This window comes from Curcuma longa, chromosome 2 (assembly GCF_044706935.1).
Source record: "Curcuma longa cultivar G26 ecotype Majalengka, Jawa Barat chromosome 2, ITB_CL_G26_1.1, whole genome shotgun sequence".
Classification (NCBI taxonomy): domain Eukaryota; kingdom Viridiplantae; phylum Streptophyta; class Magnoliopsida; order Zingiberales; family Zingiberaceae; genus Curcuma; species Curcuma longa.
In genome coordinates, this window is record NC_133862.1 from 12,222,620 (window position 1) to 12,246,938 (window position 24,319).

Here is a 24,319-nt window from a genome sequence, read left to right on the forward strand (position 1 = left end):
AATGCACATTGGGAGAACATCCCCACTGAGTCATATCCCTTCAAATTAGATATCTAATTGTTCCTAACAACAACGATTAACAACCATTGCTAGTAACTGCCTCTGACAAGCCAGAGGATAGTGAACAGAACTTGCGGAAGACATATGGACGATAGCAAGTAGGCATACTACTTTGACATTGTCACCTTTGCTATCCAACATAGCTTCGTCTACTGAGTTGGTCGAAGGCCAAGGCGACATCCCACGTGGACATAAATACCCCCCCCCCCCCCCCCCCCCCCCGACTATAAAAGGATAGATGAAGTCAAAATTGGTAGTTCTCTCACGCACAACCTCTTATTTTCTTCCTCTCAATTCAATACTAACTTGACTATCGAAGGAGTTATGTCAGCTATCGTAAGCATTCACTAATCTGTGCTAACGTACAATCATGGAGATAGCTTGAGCGAAAAAAAGTAAGTGCTCTACCGGCAAGCACCCACACGAGATGGAGGAGGAGTCGGATCAATAATATAAGAATAATTTTTTTTTGTAGTGTTAGACAACATATCATATTTTTTACTTACTAGTAAGATATATAATTTTAGCATAATTCCATTATGAAAAAAGATATACTAAATATCCATAGTGATCTAAACTTAATTTTAATTATCATACTACTCGATCAATTTTTAAAGATAGCCTTCCACAAACAATGCTAGGACTTTGGAACAATTGAGTTTGGATTGAATTAGTCTCTAGCTAGTAGGGGATCGAATGCAATTATATAAAAGAATCTATACAGTCAATCTCGTTCGTTCAGTGGGATAAAGACTTAATTGTTATTGTTATTATAAATATAAGTGGAATGAATCTATGACGAGTCTATTTTATTCAAAACACTGAGACAAGATTGGAACAAAAGTAGTAAAACCAACCTCCATGAAACCGATCAATGGATAGAGTCTACGTTGACATTTATGTGATAAGGTTTGGATCGAGCCTTTTCTAGAGTGTCCAAAGGCAGCATTTTTGTGGGCCAAAACACAATATTATTCACCACCACTAGATAAAATAATATTCCTTGAGCAAAAGCTTTTTTGTTTTGTGTGTTGACATCTTTAATTTCTTTATTTTATTGACACATCACATTATACACATATGTATTTATCTATTCAAAGAATTAAGCTTCAAGTGGAGGGAATTAAAAAAAAGAAAAGAAAATGAACAAATATTCTTGGCACATGCTGAACAGAAGGTAGGCCTTTGGCATTTCAATGCTTTTCAAGTTTGTCCAATATCTAAACATAATTTTGAATTTGTTTCAAACATGATTTAGATTCTTAGTGACAAACAATCATGTGGGCATTAACCAAACAAAACTCAAAAATTTTGCCTAGATTTACTTAATAATCTATCAAGTTTAGGTTTGAATATTGCATCGTTGTTGAATTTGAATTTGAATTTGAAGTTTTGGGTCATGATTTCAAATCATGTAAATATTTGTGTTTATTGTTCTCATTTGGATACTTTCGGCTTTTCATTGAGTCTTGAATGGATGAATTTCGAAAACTTTTTAGCAATTAGTCATTGTTATTGGATTGATTTACTAGATTCACTTTTCAAATTCTTGTTATGAAAATCATGACGAAACAATCTTAATGGAAAGATTATAACACACTATGGAGGAAAAGTTTCTAAAAAATCAATGAGACTAGTGTGAGTGACAACATCATTACACCTTACAACCATCATGTCATCTGATGCATGATGCAGGGGCAATGTATGACATGGTTTTTTTTGGATGGAGCAAGAGTCAAATGAAAGTCATGTCTATGGTTGACTTAGCAGTACTAATCAAATGGACTGGAGGAAAGATGATTCCACTCGAAGTGAAGTCGGGTCGAGACGAACTAAGGGCTCAGTCTCAGATTACCACCTCGACCATCTTGGCAGTTCAGCATATCGGGTCCCAATTTCACACACCCTCAGACACATTCCATATCCTAAGTGTCAGTCTTTGTCTTTTGTGGATCCATGAACAAGCTGTGAATATTCTTAAGACACATGACAACATAAGATTAAAAGAGCAGTTATGAAATTGTTAGTCTGGTTCCCTTGAATCATTTGTTTTCTGCATATAATGCCAAAAAGAAATGGAAGCAATCAACATCTGTCTGATTTGGTCTCCTCATACACCTCCATAATGATGCCGCCCTATTCGACACAGAGATGCTATCTCGACGGTGATATAAAAATCCTGAAAAAGGTTTTCTGAGGGGGGTTCTTTCTCTTCTTCTGGGCTGGCTGATTCGACTTTCTGAACTCTTTTCTTCTACATTTTCATTTTTCCTTCTACAGAATACTAACTTGAGTGTCAGAGTGGTCTGTCGGGACTCCCCGGCACTAGTCTAACCTCTTCTTTGAAGTGTGATTCAAGTTTAGATCAAGTTTCGCTCTTTGGTTCAACTCGGAGATTGTCCGCGTCAAACAGTTCGTTGACTGGTGGCTTAACCATCCGCAATATTTGACCGGAACATCATCCAAATAAGCTCTCTAAGCATTATTATCAACACCCACCAAACTCGATCGATCGCCTTTCTAACAATCTTCTCTATCAATGAGACTAGAGAATAATCATACAGTACTCCTAAGTAAAACATCAAACACATCGAATCGCGATCGAATCTATCTAGAGGTTTCAAATAGATAAAAAGTGATCAATTGTGCTATTCATCAGAGCACACACAAAAAGGAAGTTAAACCTAACAGATGACCAACCATCCAAGTATAAAGTGAACACACAAACTGCTCTCTTTAAAATTAAAACTGAAAGAAGAGGCATGATCAGAAAGAACATTCCTAGCTCAAGCTTCTTCAACTTTACTCATGCACCAATCAGCAACACTGCCCTCTAAAGTCGATCTTTATATATCTATCTATCTATCTATCCATCTACCTAAAGAAGATACGATTCTCCTTGCCAGATCAGATTGTGTACGACCCTTGTCGCTTTCGGCTGAATTTCTGTTGCAGATTTTGATGGGAATCCATTCATCTTCCAAATTGCAAGCGATTAAGGAATATGTGATGTGTGTATCGCATTGCAACACTGTTATAAGATTCCATAACTATTATAATATGATATTATTTTTTAAAAACAAATTGATGATTCTAATAAAAAAAGATATTCTTCTAAACTTTGCTTACAGTTAAAATCATATGTTATCATCGTTTGGAACTGTAATATACGACTATTTAGAAACGCACTGTTTAATATATACAATTCAAAATTTAAAGTTGGTAAAATAACTTTCATGACAACATTTGATAAAGGCGAACTTATCGAACCAGGTATTTTTGAATAATAGGTTTCTTACAACCCTACTCCAGGCTAAACTTTTTGATAGACTGCAGAAATTGTTGTCAGCTAAACGCCTAAACCCAAACATTAATTGTGTATTCTGTTTCCAATAGAATTCTGTAACAAGTTGTGGTTGAGGCTCCCAATGGTTATCTTAAATCCACCGCTGAACAATTTCTCATTTTCAGACCTTACATACATTGAGTTGGCTTTTCAATTGATTGCTTTGTCTTTGATCCAGGAACTGTAGGCAAATGCAACGTTTACTAGCCAGCTTGTGAAAAGAAAGAGTCACGACTTGAGCTTCTTTCCTGTCTTGTGAGTTTTGGGGCTCAGTAGAACCTGTGATTCAAAAGAGGATAAGAAAGATTAATCAACAAAAAGGAAGGGAAAAATGGAATTACCTTCTTTCTCCTTCTTCTTCTTCTTCTTTTTCTTTTGGATTTTCTTTATCTGTTCTTCTGCATTATCTACTTCAAACTCCTGTAATCCATAGAGCCACAGGACAACCAAATTTGGACATTCATTAAACAAAAATAGAAAAAATCAAGAATACAACCAGTCTTCAAAGGAAACTGCATGCCAAATTTTACTTTCCAAAATAGGGATGTAATGTCAAGCAATCCTCTCGGTGTTGAGAATCTTATTACCACTGATTGGAAACCGTATAAATAAGCATTAAGAAGGGAAACAGTGAATTACCTTTTTTGTCTTTTTTCTTTTCTTCTTCTTTTCTGCTCTATCTAATTCTTCAAAAGTCTGCAATTTACAAACACATAACAGTTAGATGATAGACAGTGAACTTGTACCAGATTTGTTTTGTTACGCAGGTATAGCAGGACCCTGATGTTGATTTACACAAACAAAGCCCCCATTTCCCTGAATTCCCTATTAGAGCCCCTAAAACATCTCAACTTTACCCCTCAAACATCATAATATGCTACAGTTATGCATAAAGATGTGATTTTTAAGAGGCTGCAATAAGGAGTTTTGAAAAATAAGGAACTTGTTCAGGTGTACATCAATATCAGATTCTTTTAGGTTGTTTTTTCCACAAAGGAACTTGAAAGACCTCAGAGTCTGAATCTTCAAATGAAGCAACATGCCTTATTTTACTTCTGAATGCTGAAGATGTACCTTTAATAACAGCAGCAGAAACAAAATTATTAGTATTTTTGAGGCATGCAAAAAATGTTTCAAATTTTAGAAGTAATATTAACAGTCTTTCCACTTGATAAATTTCTTATTATGCAGGGCAACCCATAAGCAGCATAGAATTCTCATATATTCAGAAAAGTGGTATGAAATGCGACACAAATTTGAGCTGATGAAATAGCATGAAGAAAAGGTAGATTACTTCTTGCAAAAAAGTAAAATCAGAATTCAAATATGCACATGCATGTGGTAGCATAAGAACACAAACATGCTGAAAAATCATTCAATTTTATTTTTCATATTTCCATTCAACTGTAGAGGCACAAAGACATGCTTCATAAAATAAACTTTTAAGCTCCAGTCCGGAACACAGATGCAGCAAAGTATCAACAAACAATTCAACATAGAAATATGGGGATACAAGATAAAGATGCAACATGGTTTAAATTGACTAATTATATGATTAAATGGAAGTTCAAGCTGGTTCCACCTAAAGGGAAGATAATTAATAACATTCACCGATTTCCAAGGTGTGTCAAAACACAACTGCAGAAATCTCAATGAGCTCTAAATTGGGAGTCAAAGCCTCTTCTATGCATTGTGAGAAGCAAAAAATACAAGGATGTAAACAATAGAGCACAAAAATTGAAAGAAAGCAAGTTTGATAATAGAGAAAAAAATTACAGAGTTTGTCAGATTGCCTATGCCCACAACCATATGATGAGATTTATTATGTCAAGCGTACATCACATCATAGACATTGACACTGGATGGTTACGCAGCAATGAGTACAAGGCATACATTACATAATTTTCATACACAAAAAATGACACAGAAGACCAGATCAAACTGACAGAGCATCATGTCAATTGGACACAAGACTAGTGAATGAAGATCGAGTTAAGTTGGAAAAACCACAACTCACTCAAGGCTCTCTAGAAATCATTCTGTCTTGATAATCTTGACCTTATATGCCCAGTAGGGATGTAAGCACCTCCTTGAATTATTTAAGTGATGATTCTTAATGGGGGTAATTGCAGAGATCATTTTAAAATAAAGGATTTAGTTTGGAGTGTCATTTTTAAATTTCATAGTAAAACCAGGCCAAAGTGATCAGCTTTATTAGGTGCATAACTTCTAATACCTTAACTCCTAAGGTGGGTTCCACTGCCATAGCACGCTATTCAAAAAACTGGTGATCAATATCAAATGCTATGCTTCAATTTGTTTGGTTTCTTATCTAGTTATATGACTAGATACTAGTACACAGTTTAAATCAAGAAAATAACAGGGTGTTCAATGAATTGAGCTTTGTTGTAGTGCTCCTTCAGCCAGATTCATTTTCCCTCACTTTGTCCTACCTTCTTTAATCTCTCATGTGAAGATTATATTATATAACTGATACAGCACTTCATCACAATTGTTGTTCACCAAAGTGACCTAGTAAGTTGGAAAGTCAAGTCCAATTTATGAACAATGAGACTTGAGGGACAATGCAAGCCGTGTGTCCAACAAGGTCTAGTGACAAAATGCAAGCCAAAGGGAAATGATATCCTTAAGCCTCATGAGGGTTGAGTTTCCCCACTCCTTATCAACATGTGACTAAAGCCTTTCATGATAGGAAGCCTACAAAACTATCCTTAAGTAAGTTATCATTCCATTAACGTAGTTCCTGTGTCTGATCAAAACAATATAGTTTCTATACAATGATTAAGTTTCAATATGATTCCAGTATGCACTTTTATGTTGTTCTTCTAGCATGACAGTATAATCATACGTGTTTAAATCAATAGCGAAGCCCTACGCATGCATTCCCCTACTAAATGTCACCGTTAATATGCACTAACACACCACATGTCTCTAAGCGTCACCATTATATGTACCACATCCGTTAGTCTGCCTAATCCACACCATTTGTGTTAGAGACCGCACTTGCCTACATACTCAGTGCTGCAACAGAACGATGAACTCTCAACAATTCCATACCACCGAGAACTGCTAGAATGGTGAACCCTCAAGAATCAGAGCACCACAAACTCACGACAACATTATGTCATTGTGAAATCCACAACATTGTCAGCCTACCACATCATTGTAAACCTTGGCAGTCTCATTTCTACCTCTCCTTGATCCTACGCTTGTGTTGTATTGAACCGGTTTCAGTTAACTAAAAGAACAAAATGTTTCAATTGTGCTAAGCAAAAATAACGGATTGCAATCCATGCCCTTAAGTTCCATGATCAACATATTTTGCCAACATTTACAATCAACACTAACTAAAATGTACACAAGAATTATGATGGCAAAAGCAAGATTTAGGTTAAGGACTAAGAAGGCACTAATAAATATTTTCAACTACATAAAAATTGGGGCTTCAACACACTCATATAAAAAAGAATGAAGTAAGGTCCAACATTGCATTCATATGTTAAATAAAGACATTCATATGTTTTAGTAAATCAATCATATCACCAGTAATTTACTACAAAGTAGAGGCTCCTATCCTCACAGATAACTCAAATTTACTAGTTTTCATTTTGGCTTGCAATGTGACTTAAGCTTTGAAAGGACACTTGGAACCATCAAGGTGTTCCTTTTTTTTTGCTGGTTTCCTCCTCAAGGTCCGCATTCAAGATCAGCATTTCAATCAAGCTTGTCAAGACAGAGAGTGGTTGGCTCAAAAGCACTTTTAGATTATCATTGACGATAGAATACCAAGGTGACTGACCCTATCAAGTTTCTTAAATTTATAATATCCTGAACAGTTCGCCAAACAAAAAAATCGAGTAATAAAATTTCACCTTTACTAGGAACAGCAACTTCTTTAGCATTTTTTACAGCAAGTTCCACATGTTTAGGATCTAAACTGCTTAAACCATCAGGCTGTTGAAGCTTTCTTTCAAGGAATTTTGCTAGAGCAGCAGCTTTGTTAGTTGTCATAGGTCCATTGGGGTGAGCCAACCTGTGAAGAATAATGTCACCCAATAATCTGATACATGAGAATTATCCAAGAAAGCATCGCTAAAAAAATAGTAGCATAGAGTAAAATCTAGATAAATTTGCTTAAAAAAGCATTGTAATGAATTGATATGTAGCCAGTGCTCACTCCCTATAGAAGCACTAAAAGATACTTAGTCCACTAGAAAGGCTCCTAGATAGACATATGGATCATAATCAAGGAACTACAATGCATGGGACCCAACTTATTTGCTAAGATTCAACAAGACGTGCGAAATTATCTTCCATGGGCACACCATTAATCATCCGCTTCACACATATGAAGTGACAGAAGACTTGACAGAACATCTTGCTCCCCTACTTGATAGAATCGAGTTCTTTGTGGGGCCAATGATGTGGTTAGGATTTTAATCAATTCAAATTTTTTTGTTTTAATATCATTAAGCATTTTACCAGTTCATTTATTTAGTTTTTAAAGAGTTGTTTAGATTTGTTAAGGTTTTTGCATAACTCAATCATATTTTTATAAAAACTGTCATAATCCCGATCTATTAAGCAGTTAAGTTTCTCTTGCATTAATTTATTTTCAGCTTAATATAAGTTTCCTTCTTTGTTGCTCGAGAATTTGTGCTTTTGCAACACAATTTGTTTTTGTTGTATCACAAGTACACAATATCAATAAAACGAGAATTGAAGAGATTTGACTAGAATAAATTGATAAGTATAATGGAGTAATCATTTGTTGTTAATCATCATGTGGCAAGTCTAATTTTTTATAGATTTATTATTTTACTTAATCTATTAATAATTATATAACTTACACTTTTATAAATGCAATTGATGTTCTACAATTATTTTAATAAGATTGTATATGTATCCATATAATATATATGCACTATGTAATCACATAACCTTATATTGCCTGAATACTTTTTAAATCCTAGCTAGTGAATTATTTGAAGTCATTAAATAAAAATGGCTGGATTAAATAAGAGTGGTTGTTTGAGGTAAATTCATTTATGGTCACCTCTTTATAAGAGGAAGGGAAGGTTAAATAAATGTTATGGTTTTAGAAAATTTTAGGTGGCATACGGCCAACCCACAACATAGAGCATATGCAATTTGCGAAAGCATATGCAAGAGCACATAGCTTGAAAATTTTAATTAAATTGATATAAACTTTAAGAATGACTAACATATATATACAATAAAGTATAGTGATCATTCAAAAAAAAAGTTCACCTATCACAAGTAAACAAGTCATAAATAAATTCAATAGAAATAATACATCATTTTACATAGCAAGAGAACACAACACAAAACACAAGTATATAATCGAACAATGTATATTCATATTTAAAGCAACAATATCTCACCGTGAGAAGGAAAACAATTTGCAGCAGTAAAAACGGTAAATATGTGAAACTTTAAGCCCCTAATTCTTCCACTAAAGTTGCCTAAGCTGCCTTGAACTGATTAAGAGGTCCACCTGGACCATTTTATAAAATGCCCACCTAGAGGGGGCTGCATATTATGCAACGAGCTTCTCTATTAAAATCACCCCTATGATCACATAAGTTTCTTTTTAGAATAATAACAAATACAATAGTGTGGTAATGTTTTTTCTTAAGCCTCCATATTTTATAAGATACTTATTAGGTAATTCTCATGAAAATGCCTAATCATCAATAGCAATATTATACTAATTGATGTAGGATTTAATCAATTAAAAAAATGAAGAATGATAATGAGATAAGGTCTTTAGGAATAATGAAAACTCAATCAAAAGTGATGCATTAGATATGTCTAATGCTTAGTGTTCTCAACTGTCCCTTCCAACCCCTAGTGTTGAATACCAACAGTCAGAATCCTAGCACTTAAACAGATAGTCTCCTAACTTTCACTTAAACTGCAAATGACTATTTGGTAAATATAATATCTTTGGTACTTATATGGCTCCTATCACTTGATTTGAAATCCCAAAGAACCCTTTGTAGGGCTTTATGCAATGAGGACAACATGAGCACCTAGCACCACCTAGAACTATTAGGAGGTAGCCAGTGATAGATACATTACTAACAGCTTCAGATTCTATTAATGCAAGGTTTTATTTGTAACAAGAAAGTTACATATTATCACATTACATGGATAAGTAAACAAAAGAGCCAAGTCTTAGCACCAACCTGCTACTACCAAATCAAGAATAGTCCTAATCATGGACCACCATGGCAAGGTCAAGCATCTTTTTAAATGCTGTCTTTTTAAGTGACATTTATTTTTGTTGTCTCTCTTTGAAAATATCAAATATTCTATCTATGGTAGACAAATTGCAGAAAAGATAATTGTCTTCTAGATTTCCCACTGCTACTTCATCTAGAAATCAACAATATAATATAAAAAGAGGGAAATATCAAGGTAGCAACTTGCTGTCAACTTTTCTTCATTCACCTAATTCCCTTTACTTCTGAGAATTTTGGCATTCTCTTTCATAAGGTATACAGAAGTCTAAAAGCCAGCAGTTTCATGCTTTATAATATAACACTACCTTTCTAATAAAATGCCGAGGCGTTGAAACCAACCAAATGCATTCCCCAATATGTAAACCCATTGAATCGTTTAAAATACATATAGTATCGAGTCAACATTATAGAATTTGGATAAAGGTCGATTCTTGATGACAGCAGACAACCAATACTGCTACAAGGTCAACCTTCAATCTTTTTCATCGAAAGCGAAATTTAAAGAAATCGAATTGGACACAGTTTCTTCACTTAATACTCTAAAAGATAACAGACCACTTCAATGTGCATTAATTCAACCAAATTAGATTAAGTTTCTATACCATGTTAATAAAAGAATAGATCGCCGGAGAAATAACAAAGAAAGAAGGGCGACTAACCTAGGCTGCAAACGGAAAGCAGGAGGAGGTGGCAGGGCAGGTAGTGGCGCAAATTTGCTACCGCGCAGCGCCCGACGCTCATCTTCGGTGAGAGATCGGAAAGCCTCTTCGGCTTCCGCCATTTTTGGCACCGCAAAATCCCTAATTATGTCCCCAGCCGCCGCATTCTGCCTTCACCGCGCTTATAGCGAGGTTTCCGGACCGGCCACCCGCCGGACCCGATCCGGCCACCCATTTAAAATCTATTTTTTCTTCATTTTTTTAATTCTTCTGATTTTTTTTTATTTTTCTAAAAAAGCATCAATTTTTGAATTTTATATATTTTTTGAATTTGTATTATTTTAATTAAAAGATAAATTTGGTGGAGTCGACTAGGAAGATTGAACTTGAGTTTTAAGGGAAATCAAATGGTGAGGTGCTTTGGTGGATGGAGTTGCTAAGGGGAAGGGAAAAGAAACGTCCAAGGACAAAAGCAAGAATTTCTCAAGATCTTTTAGCAACATCAAGAAGAAGTCTAAGCTTACATATCTAACTTTTCAAATCGATTAATTTTGAGATGACCGATTCAATCTTGCAAAAAAAATTTATTAGAAGTAAATCAAAAAATACCACAGTCAACTTGATGACTTAAAACAAGTGGTAGAGCTTTTGAAGGAGTGGCTATCATGTACTTAACAGGACTCTTAGGGCATGGAACATTAAGTGTTGGATTCACAAGCATGGAGAATTGTATAGCACGAAGTGTATTAGAGAGAAGTGCTTCAATGGTGTTCCGGTTGAGAGATCCGTCACCAACCACGCAGCACCAAGGTTATCCGGAAGAAGAAGATGATGTGTTTCGCTTTGTGGACCTGTCACCAACCACTCAGTACAATACCCATAACAAATGGCTTGGAGGTCTAGAACAAGGTGGACTCGCATCTTTTAGATAGCATGTAGTGAGGGTGGGAAGGTTGATGCATTTGATGGTGATGTGGCGAAAACTTACACCTTCCACATGTTCCATGTGGTCAAGAATCATGATGAGCAGTCAGTCAAAGTCATGATGAGTCCGACATCACCTGAAGGGAATCTGACTCGGCCTAGAAGGGATGGGTGTCGTTGAACATGCTCAGTACACTCATTCTAAGACATCTTGACCAAAGGCATCCCGCCTTCAACAACTCGACCACGACATCTCACCCTTGGTGACTTGGCCATGACATCTCGACCTCAGCGACTTGGCAAACACATCTTAGCCTCGATGACTGGGCTATGACATCTCAATCTCGGTGACTCGGCCTAGACATCTCGGTCTTAACATCTTGGCCATGACATCTCGACCTCGACAACTCGACCACGACATCTCGATCTAGCATCGCCTCAACCTTAGTCACCAACTTCGTCTATCTTCAAGGCCACTCCACATCGACTTCATTTCCTCATCTACATATCATACCCACACCCTATATTAGCCCACTGACAACAACTATGAATATTTCAAAACACATGGCATCAGGTGAATGGATAAGCGGTTATGTGATTGTAAGATCTAGTCTCCTATATAGATGTCATCCTTCAAACACGTGACGCTTAGCGGATGGAGAGACGGCTAATGGCTATCGGATTTGGTCCCTTCATTAACTCTGATGTGGATATGCTCTTTTGACAACTATATAAACTCTAGAAAAAGTATGTGCAAAGGGTTCGAACACTTGCTCACACACACTCTCATCAACTCCATCGAGCTCTCTCTCTCTCACTCTTCTTCCTCCTCTAGCTTTATACCTCAAGTAAATCATAACTTGAGTGTTGGAGTGGTCTGTCGAGATCTCTCCCTAACACCATTCTAACCCTCTGTAGGAGTATATTTCAGGTCCTCCTCATCGACGATCTCCAAGGAGAATATGTGTCATATTGTTTGCTGATTAGTAGCTTGACCATTCATAGTATTTGACCAGAACAAATTAGCACAATCAATGGAAAATCTGAGCTGAGATGTTGCGATGGTTAACACCAAAAGAACTATCGATAATCGTGACTCCGTCGGAGAAAGAAGCCACGGTGAAGTAGTGGTCATGACACAAGAAGATCTCAATCAACTGGTCTTCAAGGCGCTACAAGAAGCATTGTGACAACACCCGCTCCTGCAACCACCTCTAGTGGAAGCCCCTCCTCCCTTAGCAGGTGCGTGCCCCGTCCTCTGGATAAGATGGCACCACCCTTTGTGAGGGCTTTGTCTAGGGTTTCAAATCAACAAGGGTGCAACCTTCTCGAGTGAAGGTTCGCATGAGTCACAAGCAAGAGAGATGCCTTTCACGACCGTAAAGGAAAAGCTCCAGCCTCTAATGAGGGAGGTGTTCTAGGAACACCTTTCTCTAAAGGAGTCCTCAAACAAGAGTTGCCACCACGAGGTCATCAGATCCAAAAGATTATCTGTGCTGCTTCAAGAATGCTTTCCTGTTGCATCAACACACGGATGATGTTAAGTGTCGAGTCTTCCTAATTACCTTGTCAGGCTCGGCCCAATGGCGAACAACTTGGTTCTAGGCATATATCCAGCGCAGGCCTCGGTATCAACCTTTCTAGACTTGGTCATGACATCTCGATTTCGGCAACTCAATGATATCTTGACCTTGACATCTCGACCATGATATATCGGCCTCAGCAACTCGGCCTAGACATCTTGCCCTCGAGCAACTCGGCCAAGACATCTCGGGTTTAGTAGCTCAGTTAAGAAATCTCAGCCTCAACTCAGCCATAACATCTTGGCCATGACATCTTGTTCTCAGCTACTCGGGCAAGACATCTCACCCTCGACTCGACCAAGATATCTCGACCTCAACTCAACCATGACATTTCAGCTTTGGCACTCTACAAGGCGAAGCTCAACTCGGCCATGGCATCTCGGCCTCTGTAACTCAGCCAAGATATCTCAACCTCGTCAACTCGGCTATACAAGGTAACCCAATCTTCCTGGCAATGCAACCATTCCAACCAGCTCATCCTTTCCTCGCTTGACAGCCTGAGATTATTAGCTTAAGTCATCTCGGCAGATGAGTTTGAAATTGATTTTGTGCAATTTTAATTCAATAAAGTTCCTCTATCTCTAGCAAAGATTGTCACATAAATTGGAGTTTTACGATAAACTCTAACCCCTAGCCCCTCATTAGTGGCTCCGCCTTATGATAAGTCTGAAAATCCTAACTTCATGCTAGCGACCAAGATTCAGCTCATCCTCTTAGCCACTCGCTAATGGCTTTGCCTTACGATAGCCTTGAAACTCCTAGCTCCATGGCTTTGATCGAGACTTAACCCACATTCTTAGCTCCTCGCTAACGGCTTTGCCTTATGATAAGCTTGGTACTCCTAGCTCCGTACTTGTGACTGAGACTCAGCCCACCTTCTTAGCCCCTCGCTAATAGCTCACCTTATGATAGGCCTAGAACTCCTAGCTTCGTGCTAGCAACCGAGACTCAGCCCACCCTCTTAGCTCCCTCGCTAACGGCTCCACCTTACGACACCCCTGAAACTTTTAGCTTCGTGCTAGCGACCGAGACTCAACCTACCTTCTTAGTCCCTCGCTAACAACTCTGCCTTATGACATACCCAAAACTTCTAGCTTCGTGCTAGCGACCAAGAGTCATCCCTTCCTCTTAGCCCCTTGCTAACGGCTACGCCTTACGACGGGCCTGGAACTCCTAGCTTCGTGCTAGTGGCAAAAACTCTACCCTCCCTCTTAGCCCTTTGCTAACGGCTCCACCTTACGACGGGCTCGAACTCTTAGCTCTATGCTAGCGATTGAGACTCAACTCGCTCTCTTAGCCTTCGCTAAAGACTCTGATCTTACGACAGACTCGGAACTCTTAGCTCTGTGCTAGCGACTGAGACTTAGTCGGCCCTCTTAGCCTCTCGTTAACAGTTTCACCTTATGACAGGGCTTGAATTCCTAGCTCCGTGCTAGCGATTGAGACCCAGCCCACCCCCTTAGCCCTTGCTAACGACTTCGTCTTACTAGAGGCCTAGAACTCTTAGTTCCATGTTAGCGATCGAGACTCAACCCACCCTCTTAGTCCCTCACTAACGGCTCTACCTTACAATAGGCTCAGAACTCCTAGCGTCGTACTAGCGACCGAGACTTAACTCGCCTTAGTCCTTCGCTAACGACTCCGCCTTACAACAAGCCTGGAACTCCTAGCTCCATGCTAGCGACCAAGACTTAGCCCCTCGCTAATGACTATGTCTTACGATAGGTCTGAAACTCCTAGTTCCGTGCTAGCGACTTAGACTAACTCGCCCTTCGCCCCTCGCTGCTCCCCTTAGAACAGGGTCGAAACTCCTAGCTCCGTGCTAGTGACCAAGACTTAGCCCGCCATCTTAGCCCCTCGCTAATGACTCTGTCTTACGATAGGCTTGGAGTTCCTAGCTCTGAGCTAACGACTTAGCCTTACAGCAAGCCCAGAACCTTGGATCCTGAGGCGGAGACTTAGCTTTGAAACAAGCTCAACATCTCCCTATCAACGAGCCCAGTAAGCAGACGATCAATATAACCGTCTCAACACAGTCTAGTGAGTTGGACTGTGTGATTTGGCAGAAACCTACAACTTCCACATGCCCCATGTGTTAAGAATCATACTGAGCTGTCAGTTAAAGTCACAATGAGTCATATGTGACCCAAAGGAAATCTGACTCGGCCTAGAAGAGACTCAAATCTAGGTACATTCATTTTGAGACATCTCGGCCAAAGACATCCCGACCTTGACAACTCGGCCATGACCATGACATCTCGGCCTCGGCGACTCAACAAATACATCTCGATCTCGACGACCCAGCCATGACATCTCGGCCTTGGTGACTCAACCAAGACATCCCCGCCGCGATGACTTAGCCAAGATAACCCGACCTCGATGACTCGGCCAAGATATCTCGATCATGACATCTCGGCCTTGGCATCTTGGTCATGACATCTTGGTCTCAGCATTTCGACCTTGGTAACTCGGCCTTGACATCTCGACTTTTAGATTTCGACATCATCTCTATCTCGACCTTAATTGCCGACTTCATTTATCTTCAAGGCCACTTCACATCGACCTCATTTCCTCATCCACAAATCAGCCTCACACCCTATGTTGGTCCACTGCCAACAATTGCGAATATTCCAGAACACATAACACCGAGTGAATGGAGAAGCAGTTATGTGATTGCTAGATCTGATCTCCTAGATGTCATCCTTCAAACACGTGAGGCTTAGCAGATGGAGAGACAACTAACAATTGTCGAATCTGATTCTCTCATTAGCTCTAATATGGAGATGCTCTTCTGACTGTTATATAAATCCTAGAGAAGGTACATGCAAAGGTTCGAACTCTTACTCACATACTCTCTTCAGCTCCATCACACTCTCATTAGCTCCATTGAGCTCTCTCTCTTTTACTTCTTCCTCCTACTCTAGCTTTATACCTCAACTCTAACTAATTGAGCATCTTAGTGGTCCATCGGGACCCAATGTCATTCTAATCCTCTGTGAAAGTGTGTATCAAGTCCTTCTAATCCTCCTCATCGACGATTGGTGGCTTGATTATTCGCGATATTTAATGGAAACAGATGGCTTGGTAGCTAAATCAAAGAGATTGAAGACCTCGAAGCATGAGAATTATAAGATATTACAAGAGTGAATGTAATATTATATATTTTTATCTTTGTGCAACATCTTAATTGCAAATTAAGATGATAATTATCTTAATTGTAATATTAAACTTTACCCGCACCTATTTTTATTTGTTCTGAAGATCACACACACACATTTATACTAAACGGACGTTAATTTCTAGTACACCAACTACAATTTCACAATTCAAGCTGCTGTTCTGTTCTATCTGGCTGCACGTCGTGTGCTATAACTAGTTAAAGTATAGCAGTAGATTCGGTCAGTAGCTAGTCTGGATCTTTGCGAATTCCAGCGTCTTCTTTCCTTGCAACTTGTTGGTGACGTAGTGGCGGCTGTACTCGCCGTGGTTGAACCGCCGGTACCTGCACGGTTGATTGTCGTCGACGAGCTCAGGAACAGGCCCCAGCTCCACCTCGTAGCTTGGGGCATAGAACGTCACCACCGACAGCCTATCCATCTCCTCGTCGGTGACCACTCTGTGCTCCACGCTCTTGTACCTGCCGTTGGTCAGCACCTGCGTGCATATGTTTGAGAGGAGGCGATTGAGGAGAGGCAGAGCAATGCGACGGAGATGGGCGTAATCAGTAATCAATCACCTCAATAGTGTCGCCGATGTTGACGACGAGGGCGTTGGCGATGGGATGCACAGGCACCCAGGCGCCGTCCTTGAGGATCTGCAGGCCGACAGAGCGCGTGTCTTGCTGCAGGACGGTGAGCGCGCTGCCGTCGGAGTGAGGGCTCAGGCCTAGCACCAGGTCCGGCCTCGCGCACGGCGGGTAGTAGTTCATCCTCACAGCTTGCACCGCCTCGCCGAACATGTCGTTGAAGTAGTCGGGGCTCAGCCCGAGGCTCCTCGCTATCAGAATCAGCAAGATTTGGCACATCCTCCTTATGCGGCTCGAGTACTCCTCCAATGTCTCACTGAAACAGAATTGCTCGCTCGATCGTCTAAATCAAGGATTTGCGAGAATTAAGGAAGAACAGATCAGAAGGATTAATGGAGTAGCACCTCAAAGAGGCTGGTTTTGCAGGCCAGAGATGGGGCTTCCTGATGAAGGCAGGCTCGACGCCGAGGGCGAGCATGTTGCACCAGTCCAGCTTCTGGTCCTCGGAGAAGACGAAGGCGTGGCCGTAGCCTTGGATCGTGCCTGGCGCCATCGGGCACTTCTCCTTCTCTCCGAGAGGCAACATGAAGAACTCCTTCGCCAGAGTCTCCATTCTCTCGAGCAACCCCTCCTCTATGCCATGGTTGATCACCTGGAAGAATCCCCACTCCTCGCAGGCCGAGCAGAGCCTGGCCATCTCTTCCTGGCTCTGCCTCCTGCTGCCGCGCACCAGCTTCGACAAGTCAATGACAGGCACGCGCAGGGAAGCGAGGACCGACTCCGCCGCCGGCCTTTCGGTCGAATCGCGAATGTACCGAGCGGGTATCGCCGTCGGCTGCGCGCGCCGCAGCTCCTGGATGTCCTGAACGTCTTCCACCACCTTGATCTCCGAAGACGGCAGCAGCGACGCCATGGAACCAATGCTAGCTACTCTGCTTCAACTAGCTAGCTCCTGTCTCCCTTGCTCCTCTCTCTCTCTCTCCCGGCATTATATAGTGCCCGGGAGCTCTCCCTCGGCCGTCCTTGGTGCTCGAGCGTGGGCAACCACGCCGACGTAACCGCAGAAATCCTTGGACGGAGAGGCGATTGGATCTCAACGTGGAATCTAGCGAGCTATTTTGTCTTTCCCCCACTAAGATTATTGGAACCTGCTGCAGTTGCTTCCTAAGCTCCCAACCGTCGTTAGTGCCTCGGTGACTTTTAGCAAGGAGTTCTTCATGGTGCATGGAATAAGATCTGGCCGCTCGAATGCCCACAAATCGACAGAATAAAATCTCAAATGAGGTTTGAGAGGAAGGAGAAGAGAGGAGAGTGAATGGTGTTCATGATGGTCTAGCACTAAAGGGCACTGCACTCCACTGTGTTCAGATCTTCAATCATTCCGCATCTTCATTTTGTCAAAGCATCCAAGTGTTTGTGTGCTCCTTTTAGATCCACTCACCTCAATATCAGACTAAATTAAGGAGCTCCGATGGTGTAGAATCTGTGTTCATTTGGCAGCCATGTCCCACCCACCAGGCCATGCCTCCATGGAATCTAGTGTTGTCGCTCATGCTTGGCAGATTCTACAATTATATATACATGTTCTCCGAGTGTACGTACGTGGCACTCAGAGATAGAACAGTGCGAGTGTATCGGTGGATTCCATGAACTTCGATCGGTCAAACTCAATGCTATGAGATATCGAGAGGGAGGGAGGGTAGTTGAGTTGGTTATGACGCAGCAGAGTTCATAAAAAGAGGAGGGAGACTCTTTCCAGAAATTGCTCGGAAGATTCTCTCGTCGCTGCGTTATGCAACTTCACGACTGAAGAGTATTATTCAGCGTAATTAATTAAACCAATCACCCCCATGTTCTCCAACCTTATCATATATGAAATTTATTACTATTGGGTTTGCTTTGTAAGTGTTAATGATGGCTAACAAAGGTCACTGGGCATAGTTGAATTGGTACGATGAATGGATTTCTTGAAGTGAACAAGGGTCGAATCTCGAAGTCGAGATAATACTCTGTCTTGTATGTGGCCATTGATGGCTGACGATTTACTTTTTCACATATGATGGGGGAGGACCGATCGTGTGGGACCGTTGAGATGGTAAATTTCATTTTTTATTGAAATGATAGCTGACAAAGCCCACCTCCTAGCACAGTGCAACAACAAAATGTACTTTGTAAGCATTCACATAGAATCTCAACTACGGTGCATGATTGTATTTTTATGTTTGCACTTCTTATAAATGAGAATAAAGTAATATAATAGTAAAATACTAAAAGGAATCAGAGTTTAAATTATAAATATTTTAGATATTGATTTATATACATAAATTATATTCCGAATTTACTCAATAGATAAATAAAAAAAATATCATTTCCCATGTGTAAGTAATTTGCTAATAGAAATATAAATGAAAGGCATGAATAATCCTATTAATGATATATAATTTATTTTTTTTTTATTTTTTTACTGGTGTGTTAAGTTTTGTCTGACTAATTCAAGAGGTGGATAACCTTCTCCATGTTCGCCTATCGAATACATAAAAAAACACTCATAATAATACGTTGACAGTCAATCTCCATATTTTCATCATCTCTGTAAGATCATTCCAATGTTAGAATGAGTACTTTGCTTATGAAACTAAACTCTCAATCTTTTTTTTCACACATGAGTACTTCATATTGAGGTTGTCCAACATAAATTTTTCACCAAATTCGATGTTGACGCATGCCCCAATAGAGTATTGACTGTGATCTCTCTGTGATCTCTTTACTGTGTGCGTGGTGCTGGAGGGCTATTTATCTTTTATATGTTAGATGAGTGATTGTTTGAATAGACTTAGCCACGATCTTGCATCTAACTAATTATAATTTTACAAGTAAATTCGATCATGATTTTACAGGCACCTTTGTGGCATGACGAAGGAAAGTAAACTGAAGGAAAAAGAACAAACAAGAGGATATTTTTTAAAAAAATATTGATTATTCTAGCCTCATCTTTGCCACATCCAATATCATTACACGAAATCTCCTCCGGAGCATGGTATTGTTCTTGTTTGAGACCGCCTCAAGATGAATCACTAGACAACTGACTTCTATGTTGATGGAGTTGCTCGAAACCTACATGCAGCTGGAAGGGCCAACAACTAAATTAATTTGGAGGTCCTATAGAGCTTCAAAGAGAATGAGGGTTAGAATGGAAACTAGAGGTGTCCTAGCTTACAAATCATCCGATATCCAAATTAGTTCGCCGGCCATAAGTGAGGGAGAAGAACAGGTGAGGAGATGAAAGTAGATGTGGAGAATGATGTGTGTGTGCGTACCTCGGGCTGCAAAAACGATTTCCTTTCATATAGGGTAGTAGAAGTGAGAGTTGTTCCTCGTACTATGTCATTTCATGTATCATTCCAGATCACGTGCCATTCAGATTGTCATTAAGCAGGCTGAAGTGGCTAGGTTAGAGGGTTTGACATGCTAAGTGAGCGACGTCAGGTCGATGGAGCTAAGCCAACATAGGGCGAGGGTGTCTATTCGGCAAAGCTAAATCAACTGAGGAGTTAGGCTTGCAATCAATCGAGGTTGGAGCCTGTCAGTCGAACTTGGAGTTAGTCAATTGAGAGGTCGCTCACACTTCTTGCATCCGACGTGTCACTTCTCCAAGACTGAGCTTTGACTTTCTTAACTAGGTAAGATAGCCCATAACAAGTACGATGATAAGAGGTGGAATAGATTCTCATATAATTAAGATTCGATTCCCATATAAGATACTTCGTATGTTTACGGTACTCGAATTATTATGATATTGGATCGTTTGTGGATCTATTTATACTTTTTAGATTTATCTATTTGTATTTTTTAAATTTACTTTGATGATGATAAAAAAATTTTTGTAAGACCGGACGAATCTTCAGATTAATGGGAAGCGTTGAATATAAAAATAAAAATAAAAATAGAAACTAATTATTTGAATAAGTCAACGGCGTGGATAAAACGACGATAACAAAACAAGAAAAATAATCGAACAAATAGTCGGCCGCCATCGCTGCTTCCTGCTTCTCGCGAGACGCGGCGGACGATGGAGGCGATGAGGCACTCCTCCACTTTCCTTCGCCCTCCGGCGGACGCAGCCGCCTCCTCTTTCTACGCCCTCGTCGTTCTAAACCAGCGCCTACCCCGGTTCGCGCCTGTGCTTTGGAGCCACGGTGAGCTCGGCACCCCCTCGACCCCCCTGCCTCTCTTTCTCCTTGAGTTTCCGTTGGTGTTGTCGGTGTTGCTGATAACATTAGGCTTGGGTTGTTTTGTGTGATCAGCAAAGATCCGCGTTTTCGCCGATGGAGGGGCGAATCGGGTGTACGACGACATGCCCATGTTGTTCCCTGAGGCAGATCCGATGGAAATTCGCCACAGGTTAGGGTTTTGTTATTAAATCTGTCGGAGTTTTCGTTTTAGTTCAATATTGATTAATTGGCCGATGAACTGCTATAGCTATTTTACAACAAAATTTGGATTTGGTTTTCTGTCTTGTAAGGTACGTGATTTTGCAATTGTTTTTCTCTTTCTGAGGCGATGGTAGAAGATAAATCACATTGTTTAGATACAAAAGAGAGATAAGATGGCATTCATTTATTCAACATTTGTTTCGTTGACAATAAATTAATCTTCTCATTAGCTCAAAGAACATGGTATGAAACAAGTAAACTGGTTCGTCCATGTTCCAGTATAGGAAGAAATCCAGATGGACTTGTCATCCCCCTACCAACCATTGAAGAGTCTACACTCATATAAACTTATAAATCAACCCATAACCCATTAGATTCATTAATTTGTGAAACTTATTCCAATCCCTATTGTTGGAAACAAGGTTTTTTCATTTTGGCCTCTCGGCCCAGTGGGAGACGACTCACTGTTTTGATGAGATAACCGTAAACCTTCTTTTCCTCTAACACTTTTACTACTCCTCCTCCTTTCCACTCTCCTTATCACTGTCTCTGCCTATGGCACCATGAATCAACATGTCAACATGGCACTGTAACTCATTCGTTCTGGTCAAAGACTGACACTCTAGTTTGGAATGAAATTGTAAACATTCTCATGCACCACTAGACTTAGTGAAAACAAAAATATTCATCAATTAATATCTGGGTATTAATCTATATGTTGACTTGCTAAATTGATTGTACTTTTTGTTTACTTCTTACTTAAACCTTTTATACAGAAATAAATTATAAATTTCTTTTGATAAGGACCAAATCATATTTAATTATGTTGGTGAAATTGACTAGACATTGTTATTTATTTATGTGTTACTTGTTTGAATTTATGGTTCTTCCTTCTATTGAAATTTTTTATCTTATTTTATTGATAAACATGTTAATTACATTTTTGTACTCTCGTGGTAAGGATAATGAATAGGGGGATCGTGAATTGGGAAAAGTGACTTCAAATATAGGACCTTTTCATTTTATAGAGTACAGAAATCAAATTTTCTGTTCAATTTATGCCAATTAAGTCTTTACTTCCTCAAAATCTGGTCATGCTACTATTTATATATCGGAGTAAGGAATCAAATTTAGGAGAAATAGGCGATTCCGAGGCTGTAAACGGCACCATTTGTCTGTTCTAGATCATGGCCAAGTCCTTAATCTCAGTTCTCCATGTCAAGAATAAGGCAACTTACTATGATTCTGGTGGTGTTTTAATCTCAGATGGTTGGAAGAGTGATTTTGCTTCTTTAAATATGTATACTCTTGCCATTTTTGCTGCACCTCGTATTTACATTTGCCTATTTTCCTTCAACTTGTATGAAGCTACTGACACTTTTCATTTCCTTCCCAAGGTACAAACCAGACATAATTAGGGGTGACATGGACTCAATAAGGCCAGAAGTGAAGGAATTCTATATCAACTTGGTAGGTCTTTTAAGGTTGTCTTATCACGGCTGTTAACATTTTATTGTTAATGAAAGGTGCTGAACCTTTTGTTTATCATGGGAAGCTTTAGTTAAACATAATATTTCAATTATGCCATTTGGAGTATAATATATCTAAACATAACGCCTCTTAAAATTCCATAAATATGATACTGTTCTCATTATTAAGCTACTATGCACGATCAATTCAAAATAATACATATAAGAATGAGTATATGCAGATTCTATATTTTATAATTTCATTCATAATTTTTCTGTTGCATGGTTTAGCATACAAACTCTTTGCAAAAGTTTAAAAAAAAATGTTACTGAATGGCATTAAAGTATCTTTTTTTTTTGTAGGGTGTCAAAATAGAGGATTTATCAGACGACCAAGACACCACAGATCTACACAAATGTGTTGCTCATGTCTGTGACTCTACGGACGAACTGAATAAGTCAAATGTAAGTTGCGACCATGCCTAAATCTTTCGTAATTTCTAGATATTTTAGTTGATGATTGTAAATGTATCACAAGTTACCATGATCAGCTGCTTGTTTATTATTTCAGTTGATAACTTGATGCATTAGTTAGTAAATGTCCAGTATGCTGATGAATTTATGTTCTGACTCCTAAAGACGTGCCTTCCATGGGCAAGGAGTGAAAGAATTATGTACTTTTGCTTTGAGCAAATTTATCACACATAAGAAAACAATTAATCGCATACATCATTCAAACATGTTAAAGGCATTATATTAATAAGGTTTTCGATCTAGTGGATTAGTCGCACATTAGAAGTTTTATATTTTAGCATTTTATTACGAGTCTATGTATATTCAAGTAATGCCTATCTAACGAATATAATAAGAAACAAAAAATTTTTCTATCCACAAATTCTATAAGGTATTTGATTGACCTTTTTAGGGATAGGGTTCCAAATGAGGTATTCCCATTAGGCAAGTTGTCCACTTGCCGACAATACTCATGGACAAGCACATGAATTTCCATAGTCAGCCTAATGAGACCCATCAAATTTATTCCAGTATCTAATTAATGCTCATAGTGCTCTGATTCTTTTGGTTGTGCTATTTGTGCATCATACTTTCTGCAAATTTAACCCTATTTCACTATGCTCTTCATAGCTTTGCATTTTAGTTGCTGGAGCTCTTGGTGGAAGATTCGACCATGAAGCTGGAAACATCAATGTACTATACAAGTTCTCCAACATCCGAATTGTTCTTCTGTCGGATGATTGTTTGATCCAACTTCTGCCGAAAACACATCACCATGAGATCCACATCCAGTCATCGGTTGAAGGCCCACATTGCGGATTGGTTCCTATTGGTGCGCCATCAGCCAGCACTACTACCACCGGCCTGCAGTGGGACCTGAGTCAGTATATCAGATTGTTCTTCCCCTTTTATTTTGCTCTTACTAAATGGTACTGGAGACCTGATGGTTTGGGTTTGTTTGCAGCCAACACAGGAATGAGCTTTGGTTCTTTGATAAGCACTTCAAACATTGTGCGCGAGGAGAAGATTACAGTCAAGTCTGATACAGATCTTCTTTGGACTATATCTATTAAAAAGGACATTTGAGAGACATCTTATTGTTGGCTTTCCACAGTTACATTGATCATTTGTAGGTCAGTCTGGCCTCAGCCTTACAAGGAACTCACCACGCTGTATCGTTCTATTATTTTTCTTTCCGTAGTAAAACCAGTGTACATTTTTTTTCTATTCTAATGAAACAAATGTGGAGTTATTTTTTGTATTGTATCTTGCTTGATATGGCATTGTTATGGTAAAT

At 39.4% G+C, this 24,319-nt stretch overlaps 3 protein-coding genes across 3 annotated transcripts; 1 reads left to right on the forward strand and 2 right to left on the reverse strand.

Moving 5' to 3' along the window:
* Nucleotides 1–2,083: 2,083 nt before the first annotated feature.
* On the reverse strand, nucleotides 2,084–10,505 carry LOC141821635 (uncharacterized). The gene is made up of 7 exons (XM_074709004.1): nucleotides 10,356–10,505; nucleotides 7,300–7,460; nucleotides 4,416–4,480; nucleotides 4,046–4,102; nucleotides 3,748–3,826; nucleotides 3,543–3,685; nucleotides 2,084–2,113 (listed from the first exon to the last, which is right to left on the reverse strand). Exons 1-7 carry the CDS (start codon nucleotides 10,475–10,477, stop codon nucleotides 2,084–2,086), a joined length of 657 nt encoding a protein of 218 aa, XP_074565105.1. The 5' UTR covers nucleotides 10,478–10,505.
* Nucleotides 10,506–16,077: 5,572 nt separating this feature from the next.
* Nucleotides 16,078–17,569, reverse strand: LOC141822172 (protein LATERAL BRANCHING OXIDOREDUCTASE 1). The gene is made up of 3 exons (XM_074709603.1): nucleotides 17,012–17,569; nucleotides 16,599–16,923; nucleotides 16,078–16,516 (listed from the first exon to the last, which is right to left on the reverse strand). The coding sequence occupies exons 1-3, from the start codon at nucleotides 17,518–17,520 to the stop codon at nucleotides 16,262–16,264; spliced, it is 1,089 nt and encodes a 362-aa protein (XP_074565704.1). The 5' UTR covers nucleotides 17,521–17,569; the 3' UTR covers nucleotides 16,078–16,261.
* A 3,053-nt stretch (nucleotides 17,570–20,622) lies between these two features.
* LOC141821781 (thiamine pyrophosphokinase 1-like) lies at nucleotides 20,623–24,279 on the forward strand. The gene is made up of 6 exons (XM_074709143.1): nucleotides 20,623–20,803; nucleotides 20,912–21,008; nucleotides 22,438–22,510; nucleotides 22,873–22,974; nucleotides 23,653–23,902; nucleotides 23,987–24,279. The coding sequence occupies exons 1-6, from the start codon at nucleotides 20,677–20,679 to the stop codon at nucleotides 24,106–24,108; spliced, it is 771 nt and encodes a 256-aa protein (XP_074565244.1). The 5' UTR covers nucleotides 20,623–20,676; the 3' UTR covers nucleotides 24,109–24,279.
* The last annotated feature ends 40 nt before the right edge of the window (nucleotides 24,280–24,319 follow it).

Bases quoted from the DNA above. Each gene is read 5' to 3' on its own strand.
- LOC141821781 (XM_074709143.1), top strand. From the start codon at position 20,677: ATGGAGGCGATGAGGCACTCCTCCACTTTCCTTCGCCCTCCGGCGGAC. The intron at 21,009-22,437 runs GTTAGGGTTTTG...TTCCTTCCCAAG, and splicing joins CCGATGGAAATTCGCCACAG to GTACAAACCAGACATAATTA. The intron at 22,975-23,652 runs GTAAGTTGCGAC...TGCTCTTCATAG, and splicing joins ACGAACTGAATAAGTCAAAT to CTTTGCATTTTAGTTGCTGG.
- LOC141822172 (XM_074709603.1), bottom strand. From the start codon at position 17,520: ATGGCGTCGCTGCTGCCGTCTTCGGAGATCAAGGTGGTGGAAGACGTT. The intron at 16,924-17,011 runs GTGCTACTCCAT...ATTCTGTTTCAG, and splicing joins GCAAAACCAGCCTCTTTGAG to TGAGACATTGGAGGAGTACT. The intron at 16,517-16,598 runs GTGATTGATTAC...ATATGCACGCAG, and splicing joins ACATCGGCGACACTATTGAG to GTGCTGACCAACGGCAGGTA.
- LOC141821635 (XM_074709004.1), bottom strand. From the start codon at position 10,477: ATGGCGGAAGCCGAAGAGGCTTTCCGATCTCTCACCGAAGATGAGCGT. The intron at 4,481-7,299 runs GTGAAATTTTAT...CTGTTATTAAAG, and splicing joins AGTTGCTGTTCCTAGTAAAG to GTACATCTTCAGCATTCAGA. The intron at 4,103-4,415 runs GTCTTTCAAGTT...TGTAAATTGCAG, and splicing joins TTGAAGATTCAGACTCTGAG to ACTTTTGAAGAATTAGATAG.